Source organism: Leucoraja erinacea, chromosome 41 (assembly GCF_028641065.1).
Source record: "Leucoraja erinacea ecotype New England chromosome 41, Leri_hhj_1, whole genome shotgun sequence".
In the NCBI taxonomy this organism is placed as follows: Eukaryota; Metazoa; Chordata; class Chondrichthyes; order Rajiformes; family Rajidae; genus Leucoraja; species Leucoraja erinaceus.
Genome location: NC_073417.1, coordinates 1,218,999 through 1,230,528, shown reverse-complemented (window position 1 = coordinate 1,230,528; position 11,530 = coordinate 1,218,999). Strand labels below are relative to the sequence as shown.

Sequence of the window (11,530 nt, the reverse complement as noted above, 5' to 3'; positions counted from 1 at the left end):
CACATCACACACGGACACGGTGGGCACAAGGGCCCGTTTCACACACACAACTAAACACGCGCACACTGAAGAAGGGTCTCGACACCGAAACGTCGCCTACACACACACCACACACACCCCACCACACACACACACACCTTAAACACAAACGTGGCGACACACACACACACACACACACATGGAGCCACAGTCGCTTCCTTCACCAGCCAGTTATCTCAGGCGGGGGCTTCACAATACAAGCGGGTGCGGGGCAATGTCTGAGTGAAATTCACACGCTCGATTAATATCTGTGTGCAGTCAATGAGTTTGATAGACACATCCTGCAGAGGTCCAATGGACATTGCTTGAAGACACATGGGAACTGTGTAGCATTGCACCACACACCGCGATGAACAGGAAGGTTGGCGCTGTGTATTGAAGACGATGAAACATCCAGCCTACAATATAGTTTTTTAAAAGAGTGAGGTGGGAGTCTTAAGGAAGGAGGGAGAAGGGGGGTCCCTCAGGGAAGAAGGAGTGGAGACAACTTTTCAATAGACAATAGGTCGGAGATAGGCCACGGCCCTGTGAGCCAGCACCGCCAGTCAATGTGGACATTTAACCCCAATCAGTACCGGTCGGCCTTTCTCCTTTTCCCCTGACTGTTCGATCCGGTAGAGACGGCGCGACTCTGGTCAGCAGCGGCCTCCACACCCCTGTCCGGCGGAGAATTATTTTTTCACAACTCTCTGTTTTTATGTAGTTTTTTGTTATTTTCTAAATGGCTTGGGGTGTTCTGTGTGGGGGGTGGGGGTGGAGTGGGAGGGGGGGGGAAAATGTTTTGAATCTCTCCCTGCAATCTGGATGAGCCAATAAGACCCCTTCATCCTCGTCGGAGTCTCAAGCTGTCGTTGGAAGGAGCGGCCTGCAACGAGGAGCGGCCTCCAACAGGAAGAAGCCGGGGACTCAGGTGCCGACTCACCTCACCGTCGCGGAGCTGGCCGAGACCGGAGCGGGTGGAGCGGTGGTGGAGCGTTGCCGCTGCCACACACACACTGCACACACACACTGCTGCTGAGTCGGAGGCTGCTACTGCACACACACACTGCGGACGGCGGCACACACACACCCGCGGCTCCCTGGACACACACACACTCACACACACACACACTCCACACAACGGCGACTTCTCACACACGCACGCGACGCACGCACGGGGGTCGAAGAGCTCCTGGCACGCACGCTTAGCAACACACACACCACACGCGCTTGGAATGCGGGCACTTTGCGACACGCACACACGGGGGCTCTACACACCAAGACCCGGTGTGCGACCTTGCACACCACCCGGCGTGGCTTTAATGGCACACGGGACACATCGCCCTTCGCCAGCCGGGGGCTTTGACTTTGACTCTGACATCGGGGGGGGGGAGTGCGGTGGAGAGATAAATTATTTGGCCTTCCATCACAGCTACCGCGATGAACGGAAGGTGTTTATGTAAAAGATGTACATTATGTTGTGTCTGGGTCTATGAGGAGGGTGTGTAATGTATGGGTGCAGAAGGAGGAATTTCATTTTGGGACCTCAAGGCTGTCCAAATGACAATTAAATATACTCTTGATACTCTCTGAAAGCTACTGCTTACTTTTTTATCGCAATGAGCCAATCAATCACCGGTCAACACCGGCTACAACCTACGACAACCTTCGACCTCCTGGTGACCCACCCACGGCTCGAGAATTCTCGCTGCTCTCCATGGCGGCTTCATTCTTGTCGCGCTAAATTTTCAACATGTTGAAACATTCGCGGTGACCATAATGAGGCCGCGACTAGTTCCCAGAATGCAGGAATTCCTCACGACCATGAAGGCGACTCCCCGGCGACCACCCGCGAACATGTGGTGACCGCATAGTCTCCTGCAGTCGCCTAAAAAGTCACCTAAGTGGGACAGGCCCATTAGTGTGCGTGGAGTGCTGGTCGGCGCAGACTCGATGGGCCGAAGGGCCAGTTTCTGCCATGTATCTCTAAAGTGAACTGTGTTTAGTTTTCCCAATTATTTAAGATCTGCACCTGTCAATATGTAGATTAGGGGCTCTAATTTTTCTCCTTTTATTTCAGTTTGAGAAGAAAGTAAATTGCCGCGTCAGCACATTTGTGCTTCTACAAATCATTAGTTAAAGATTTTACAGATGGTGTGAACATCATCAAGGACAGCAACATTAACAGAGCAACCTCATCACTTTCAGGGGTTTAGAACACAGCACAAACCTGATAAAGCAACAAACTCCTTGAATGAAAACTGTCAAAAAAAAACACAAAGTGCTGGAGTAACTCAGCGGGTGCAGCAGCATCCACGGAGTGAAGGAATAGGTGACGTTTCGGGTCCCGACACAAAAAGTCACCTATTCCTTCGCTCCATAGATGCTGCCGCACCCGTTCAGTTTCTCCAGCATTTTTGTCCACCTTTGATTTTTCCAGCATCTGCAGTTCCTTCTTAAACAAGTGCTGGAGTAACTCAGCGGATAAGGCAGCATCTCTGAGGAACATGGATCGTCAGTTTGGCCAATTACCGTACAAACCCGCACATCTTCGCGATGTGGCAGGAACTGGAGCGCCAACGCAGGTCACGGGGAGATCGTGCAAACTCCGTACAGACAGCACCCGTAGTCAGGTGACTGTTCGGGTCACGACCCTTCTTCGAAAACCTCGATACAGTCGATGCACTGTGGACGGCTCGATTGTAAATATGAATTGTCTTTCCGCTGACTGGTTAGCACGCAACAGAAAGAATATCACTGTACCTCGGTACACAATAAACTCAACTGAACCTTGTTGTGTTGCTCCGGCACTTTGTGTCTTTTTTTCGTAAACCAATCTGCAATTTCTTGAAGAAGAAGGGTTTCGGCCCGAAACGTCGCCTACTTCCTTCGCTCCATAGATGCTGCTGCACCCACTGAGTTTCTCCAGCATTTTTGTGTACCTTCTGCAATTTCTTGAGTCTACAACCCCGATCAAATGTGAGTTCTGAATCTAAGACAGCGCACAGTTCTCCACAGAGGCAGCAAAGTGGCGCATCGGTAGATTTGCTGCTGTACAGCGGCAAGACCCGCGTTCGATCCTGATCTCGGGCGCTGTCTGTGTGGAGTTTGCACGTTCTCCCCATGACCCGCGTGAGTTTTCTCCGGGTGCTCCGGTTTCCGCCCACATCCCTAAGACATGCGGGTTTGTAGATTACAGGTTTGAAGACGTACAGGTTAGTAGGTGTCCACGGCATTTCATTCCATGACTCGAAGAGAATAGCGGACATGACCTGGACTTTAATAATGAGGCAAGGACTATCCAAGCCAATGCTTGTAATCTTACTTCCACTTCACACCAAGCTGGAGGAAGGCGGGAAGATTGCTTCTGACGGCAAATTATAAGTTATCTTCTACAAACGGTGTATTTTTCTATCACTATTGGCTCTGGCTGTAGTAATGCCAGGGTTTTCAGGCAAGATTATATATTGTCAGCTACTGATTACAGAAAGTGGATGTGAAACTTGAAGTTCAGTCCACGCATTGTCAGATACTGTAACTCCGCCATGATGAATTGATTTTTGTTGATTGCGAAGTTGATGATTTCTGGCGGATGTTTTCACACAAAGTGGGGTGGGTGTATGGAACCAGCTGCCAGATTGAGGTAGTTGAGGCAGGGAGTATACCAGCGTTTCAGCAACAGTTAGACAAGTACATGGATAGGAGTGGTCTTGCTATTGAGGGAGTGCAGCGTAGGGTTACAAGGTTAATTCCCGGGATGGCGGGACTGTCATTTGCTGAGAGAATGGAGCAGCTGGGCTTGTACACTCTGGAGTTTAGAAGGATGAGAGGGCGTCTTATTGAAACAGCTAAGATTATTAAGGGTTTGGACACGCTAGAGGCAGGAAACATGTTGGGGGTGTCCAGAACCAGGGGCCACAGTTTAAGAATGAGGGGTAAGCCATTTAGAACGGAGACGAGGAAACACTTTTTCTCAATGGGAGTTGTCAGTCTGTGGAATTCTCTGCCTCAGAGGGCGGTGGAGGCCGGTTCTCTGGATGCTTTCAAGAGAGAGCTGGATAGGGCTCTTGAAGATAGCGGAATCAGTGAATATGAGGAGAAGGCAAGAACGGGGTACTGATTGGGGAAGATCCCTAAGACATGCGGGTTTGTAGAATACAGGTTTGAAGATGTACAGGTTTGTAGGTCTCCACGGTGTTTCATTCCATGATCACATTGAATGATGGTGCTGGCTTGAAGGGCCGAATGGCCTACTCCTGCACCTATTGCCTATTGTCTATTGTTTGGAGGGGAATGGACCAAGCACAGGCAGGTGGGACTAGTTGGCCGGTGTGGGCAAGTTGGGATTAAGGACTCGATGTAAAATTAACATATAAGGGAATTGGAGATAGCACCCGAGGTCAGGATCGAACCCGGGTCTCTGGTGTCGTGAGGCCACCATTTTACTGCTGCACTGCCGTGCCCCCATATTTCATCCTGATAAAACAAGGAACCTCTTTCAAAAAAAGACAAAGGGCCTGCTTCCGTGCTGCATCTCTAATACTCTTCTCCGTGGATTGTCACCTTGTCGTGGTGGAGAAGCTTGTGTGGACCTGAGATCCTGAGAGCGATGCCGTCTGGAGCGATGCTCCTGGTAGGGCCACCCATGGCGGTAAGGTCGAGGGGGAGGTCTCTGACAAAGAGCAATCCAACCAAGACCTCAACGGTGGAACAGGTGGAGGACGATGGCTGACCTTAGTGGAGCGTCACAACGGCTGGGAAGGCGGATGAAGGCTGCGGCAGAAAAGGGTCTCCGGTCGTCTTGGACTCCATGCCACTGGATCGTGACCCAGGTCTGTCAAGGACCGTGGGGTGGCGGTCTGTGCACCAGTCTCCCCACGTTAAACAAAGTCACGCACAGGCGCCCTCCATGAGAGGACAGACAGTCATACTCGTTTCCAGTGACCGCAGATGGTGATCTCTAATACTAAATATTAAAACTAAAAGCTGAAACACAACCAGTCTCCCCAGAAGAAAAGATACAAAGTGCTGGAGTAATTCAGCAGGTCAAGTCACATCCCTGAAGAACATGGATATGTGACTCTTCTTCAATAAGGGACCCTTCTTCAAACTGCTCTTCCATGTGACCTTCAGGAACAAGGAACTGCAGATATTGGGTTACAAAAAAAAAAGTTGGTGTAACTTAGTGCGACAGGCAGCATCTCCAGAGAGAACAAATGTTTGGGTGATGTTTCGGGTCGAGAGTCTCCAGCCTGATCTTCTGAGTTACTCCAGCATTTTGTATCTTTTTTTTTTGTAACCCAATATCTGCAGTTCATTGTGGCTGCAACCCAAAACCCAACTTACCCACACCGACCAACACGCCCCTTCTACACTAGTCCCACCTGCATGCGTTTGGGTTCAGCAACCACAAACAAGGCACCTCAAGGCCTCTACATTGTTAGACTACTGAGAAGAATGATTGAAGACGCAATGTATAGGACTATAGTTCGTTGAGGCAGATACAGTAATGACATTTAGTATCATCAGGTCATCGAGTTATACAGCGTGGGAGCAACTTGTATCAGCGCCGGCCCAACTTGCCCGCACCAGCCAACATAGAAACATAGAAACATGCCCCATCTACTACTGCAGGCAATAGACAATAGACAATAGGTGCCGCTGTAGGCCATTTGTCGCTTTGAGCCGCCATTCAATGTGATCATGGCAGATCATCCCCAATCAGTCCCGTTTGAGCCTGCACTGTACACCAATGACAATTAATTGAATGTCTCGAATGAATCCTGCTGATATCATCTCCTATCTTCAAGAGCTCTATCTAGTACCCCGGCCTCCACCGCCCTCTGAGGCATTTCCACAGACTCACCACTCTCTGTGTGAAAAAGTGTTTCCTCGTCTCCGTTCTAAATGGCTTACCCCTTATTCTTAAACTGTGGCCCCTGGTTCTGGACTCCCCCCAAGGCGTCTGGTTCATATCCTTCCAAACCTGTCCTATCCATGTACCTGTCAAATGTTTCTTACAGTAAGAACGTTGGCTATGGGAACGGATCTGCGGGCCCCGGAAGGGCCGGAGTACCAGAGGCGTGGCTGCAGGGCGCAGATTCCACCCGCCGAAACGGCCACGGGAGTCCCGGTGTGGTGAGAGAACCTCACCTGCCGAGGAGCCGCCCTCTGAGGGATTTCACAATTGGCAGAGATTCAAAATCTTGACAGGGGTTACTCAGAATGGGGTTGAGACGGAGAGATTGATCAGCTATGATGAGAAGTGGAAAGTTTAGTGTTTTCAGCGCAGAAACAGGCCCTCATCCGTGCCGACCAGCGTTCCTACACTAACACTGACACCCCACTAGGGACTTTTTTTTATATTTACAAGCAAATTAACTTACAAACCTGCACGTCTTTGGAGTGTGGGAGGAAACCGAAGATCTCGGAGAAAACCCACGCAGGTCACATACAGGCGGCACCCGTAGTCGGGATCGAACCCGGGTCTTAATCTGTGGCTACTCTACCGCTGTGCCACTGTGATAGCCCTGCGCCACCATGACTTGAAGGGCCGAATGGCCTAATTCTGCTCTTACAAGTTATGAAATTGATGAAATTTATGGAAAGTGGACAGGCATGTGGAGAAAATTACAGAGTTTGGACAGACTGTAATTTGTGGAGATTTGGGTCTTGGGAATATCCACAATGTTTCAGAAATACCTCTCTGTCTCACTCAGGCTCAGAAAGGATGAGAAAAATGCAGCTGTTTCATTCTTTCACACTTAACCATTGGCGTAGCTGCTTTCCAGATGTCACCAGCAAAGCATTTGTATTAGGCCCTGGCAGTAGAAGTGGATCAAACTTCAGAGTGCTGGAGTAACTCAGCGGGTCAGGCAGCATCTGTGGAGAACATGGATAGGTGACGTTACACAGAGTGTTGGAGTAACTCAGCGGGTCAGGCAGCATCTGTGTGGAACATGGATAGGTGACGTTTCACAGAGTGCTGGAGAGTAACTCAGCGGGTCAGGCAGCATCTGTGGAGAACATGGATAGGTGACGTTTCACAGAGTGCTGGAGTAACTCAGCGGGTCAGGCAGCATCTGTGGAGAACATGGATAGGTGACGTTTCACAGAGTGCGGGTCAGGCAGCATGTGACAATAAACCACTGACTGCGAGGGGTGGTACACTCTCTCCTGATGTGGAAGACTGCTGCGTTTTCTTTTTCCGTCGGTTCATTAAAGCTCCACACCTGCTCTGTATTAGCAGTGCAAGGTTTGAGCAGTTTGGCCTCTAAGGTAAATGGTGGCTCAGTACTATTGACACCTGGAGTCCTGGGCAATGCTTCATTCAGATGCTATCTTCAGGGGGTCAGGGAATACTGAGCAGCGGAGGAAGGAAGGGAATTTGCCTCTCCAAGGCCACATTCCATTTTGCTGACAGCGAGACTCGGTAATTGCAAAACCAGTCCCATCAAAATGAATAAAATCCCGGCTGAGGTGGGGCAGCGGCAGAGTTGCTGGCTCACAGCGCCAGACATCCTGACTACGGGTGCTGTCTGTAAGGAATTTGTACCTTCTCCCCGTCACCTGCGTGGATTTTCTCCAGGTGCTCAGGTTTCCTCCCACAGCCAATAGACACTAGACAATAGGTGCAGGAGTAGGCCATTCAGCCCCTCGAGCCAGCACCGCCATTCAATGTGATCATGGCTGATCATCCCCAATCAGTACCCCGTTCCTGCCTTCTCCCCATAATCCCCTGACTCTGCTATCTTTAAGAGCTCTCTCTTGAAAGTATCCAGAGAACCGGCCTCCACTGCCCTCTGAGGCAGAGAATTCCACAGACTCACCACTATCTGTGAGAAAAAGTGTTTCCTCGTCTCCGTTCTAAATGGCTTACCCCTTATTCTTAAACGGTGGCCCCGGTTCTGGACTCCCCCAAAGACGTACAGGTTAGTATGACTGTTAATTGTCCCCTGTGTGTGTGTGTGTGTGTGTGTGTGTGTGTGTGTGTGTGTGTGTGTGTGTGTGTGTGTGTGTGTGTGTGTGTGTGTGTGTGTGTGTGTGTGTGTGATAGTATCAGTGTGCGGGGATCGCTGGTCGGTGCGGACTCGGTGGGCTGAAGCGGCTCTTTCACGGGTCATGACTCAAGAGTGTTTTATTGCCATACGTCCCGGATGGGGCAATGAAATTCTTACTTGCTGCAGCACAACAGAATATCTGAATATGTAACTGTAGTACATAATGGGGGAAGAGAAAAAAATAAAGAAAAAGTGAAATAAATAACAAATATAGTGCAATAATAATAATGTTTAAGACAGAACTGCAGATGCTGGAACAATCGAAGGTAGACAAACTTGCTGGAGAAACTCAACAGATGCAGCAGCATCTAAGGAGCAAAGGAAATAGGCGACGTTTCGGGCCAAAACCCTTCTTCAGACTTCTTCAGAATAATAATAGTCTGTTGTGGTTCAGAGCTTGTTTGTTGTCGTGTTTAATTACCTGATGGCTGTGGGGAAGTAGCTGTTCCTGAACCTGGACGTTACAGTTCTCAGGCTCCTGTACTTCTTCCTGATGGCAATGAATGTAAGCATGCAGGTACAGCAGGCAGTGAAGAAAGCAAATGGCATGTTGGCCTTTACAAAAAGAAGAGTTGAGTATAGCAGCAAAGAGGTCCATCTGCAGTTGTACAGGGCCCTAGTGAGACCACGCCTGGAGTATTGTGTGCAGTTTTGGTCCCCTAATTTGAGGAAAGACATTCTTGCTATTGAGGAGTGCAGTGTAGGTTTACAAGGTTAATTCCCAGGATGGCGGGACTGTCATATGCTGAGAGAATGGAGCAGCTGGGCTTGTACACTCTGGAGTTTAGAAGGATGAGAGGGAATCTTATTGAAACATATAAGATTGTTAAGGGTTTGGACACGCTAGAGGCAGGAAACATGTTCCCAATGTTGGGGGAGTCCAGAACCAGGGGCCACAGTTTAAGAATAAGGGGTAAGCCATTTAGAACAGAGACGAGGAAACACTTTTTCTCACAGAGAGTGGTGAGTCTGTGGAATTCTCTGCCTCAGAGGGCGGTGGAGGCTGGTTCTCTGGATACTTTCAAGAGAGAGCTAGATAGGGCTCTTAAAGATAGCGGAGTCAGGGGATATGGGGAGAAGGCAGGAATGGGGTACTGATTGGGGATGATCAGCCATGATCACATTGAATGGCGGTGCTGGCTCGAAGGGCCAAATGGCCTACTCCTGCACCTATTGTCCATTGTCTATTGTCTATTGTCTAATTGTGAAATGAAGTGTGTGGCCAGGATGGTGTGGGTCTCTGATGATGTTGGCTGCCTTTTTGAGGCAACGACAGTGATCCGCGCTGTATCTCTAAACTAAACTAAACTAAACTCAACTAAACTAAACTAAACTAAACTAAACTAAACTAAACTAAACTAAACTAAACGGCTATTGTTCGTTGTTTCCGATGAGCATGTCTAAATGTTGAGCTCTAATGGATTAATTGTGGGAGCTGGTTTGGGAGTTGCAGTCCATGACTGGATCAGAGAGCTGGATTAATAACTCACACAGTCAAAACGACAGGATCAATGAAGTGGCCCAGATTAATGATGGGTCTCGAAAGATATTAATTCAGCTTCTTAATTCTCTTGGACTTTAATTCTTGACTGTTCCTTTGATGCCGTTCATATTCATAAGTAGAAACTTCAAAAGGAAATCAACAATGATAAGAGGGGGAGTGATACTGGGAGAATGAAAAGATTCAAAAGGTTTCGTTTAGTTTGTAGATACAGAGCGGAAACAGGCCCTTCGGCCCACCGGGTCCGTGCCGACCAGCGATCCCCGCACACTAACACTATCCTACACACACAAGGGACAATTTACATTCACACCGAGTCAATTAGCCTGCAAACCTGCACGTCTTTGGAGTGTGGGAGGAAACCGAAGATCTCGGAGAAAACCCACGCAGGTCACGGGGAGGACGTACAAACTCCGTACAGACAGCGCCCGTAGTCGGGATTGAACCTGGGTCTCTGGCGCAGTGAGGCAGCAACTCTACCGCTGCGCCACCGTGCCACCACAAGTGCTGGAGTAACTCAGATGGTGACGTTTCTGTGGATGTCTCGAATGAAATTGTCGTTCTGTTGACTGATTAGCATGCAATAGGGAATGGGGATAGCATGCTGGTCTGGGCCGAGTCCACAATTCGCTGGCATTTCCTGGGAAGTTCTGACTGTCGACCCTATCTACGCCTCTCATAGTTTTATACACTTCTAACAGGTCTCCTCTCAGCCTCTGATGTTTCAAAGACAACATTTACTATCTAAATGGCGTCAAGTTGGGAAAAGGGGACATACAACGAGACCTGGGGGGTCCTTGTACATCAGTCTATGGAAGTAAGCATGCAGGTACAGCAAGCAGCGAAGAAAGCGAATGGCATGTTGGCCTTTATAACAAGAGGAATCAAATATAGGAGCAAAGAGGTCTTTCTGCAGTTGTACAGAGCCCTAGTGAGACCTCACCTGGAGTATTGTGTGCAGTTTTGGTCCCCTAATTTGAGGAAGGACATTCTTGCTATTGAGGGAGTGCAGCGTAGGTTCACCAGGTTAATTCCGGGGATGGCGGGACTGTCATATGCTGAGAGAATGGAGCGGCTGGGCTTGTACACTCTGGAGTTTAGAAGGATGAGAGGGGTTCTCATTGAAACATATAAGATTGTTAAGGGTTTGGACACGTTAGAGGCAGGAAACATGTTCCCGATGTTGGGGGAGTCCAGAACCAGGGGCCACAGTTTACAAATAAGGAGTAAGCCATTTAGAACGGAGACGAGGAAACACTTTTTCTCACAGAGTGTGGAATTCTCTGCCTCAGAGGGCGGTGGAGGCAGGTTCTCTGGATGCTTTCAAGAGAGAGCTAGATAGGGCTCTTAAAAATAGCGGAGTCAGGGGATATTGGGAGAAGGCAGGAACGGGGTACTGATTGTGGATGATCAGCCATGATCACAATGAATGGCGGTGCTGGCTCGAAGGGCTGAATGGCCTACTCCTGCAACTATTGCCTATTGTCTATTGTCTATTGACAGGTTTGGAGGGATATGGACCAAATGCAGGCGGGTGGGACTAGTGTAGATGGGACATTGTTGGTTGGTGTGGGCAAGTTAAGCTGAAGGGCCTGTTTCCACGCTGTATCACTCTGTGATCCTGTGCCTCTATGAGAGGAGGAGAAGTTCTTCAAAGTAACCATACCTTGACCAGACTTTGCAGTCTAGCAGTGACACGTTTGTGGATGGGAACTACATGATACATCAGTTACAAACTAACATATTCTCCGTCTATTTTTCACTCAGAGGGCAGTCCGTATCTGGGATATGTTGCCAGGTTCCATACACAGTTACAACAACTGTAATTACAATTAGTAGTAGAATTAGGCCATTCAGCCCACCGAGTCTACTCCGCCATTCAATCATGGCTAATCTATCTCTCCCTCCTAACCCCATTCTCCTGCCTTCTCCCCACAACCCCTGACACCCG

At 49.1% G+C, this 11,530-nt stretch overlaps 1 protein-coding gene across 1 annotated transcript in view; it reads right to left on the bottom strand.

Annotated features, from left to right (window-relative positions):
• Positions 1 to 215: 215 nt before the first annotated feature.
• The window catches only part of LOC129714799 (teneurin-3), a 133,922-nt gene continuing 122,607 nt past the window's right edge, over positions 216 to 11,530 (bottom strand). Inside the window, exons 4-6 of the mRNA XM_055664645.1 lie at positions 8,196 to 8,229; positions 6,040 to 6,189; positions 216 to 320 (exon numbers count right to left, since the gene is read on the bottom strand). Of these exons, the coding sequence (XP_055520620.1) occupies positions 216 to 320; positions 6,040 to 6,189; positions 8,196 to 8,229 (289 nt within the window). The remainder of the gene's footprint in view (positions 321 to 6,039; positions 6,190 to 8,195; positions 8,230 to 11,530) is intronic.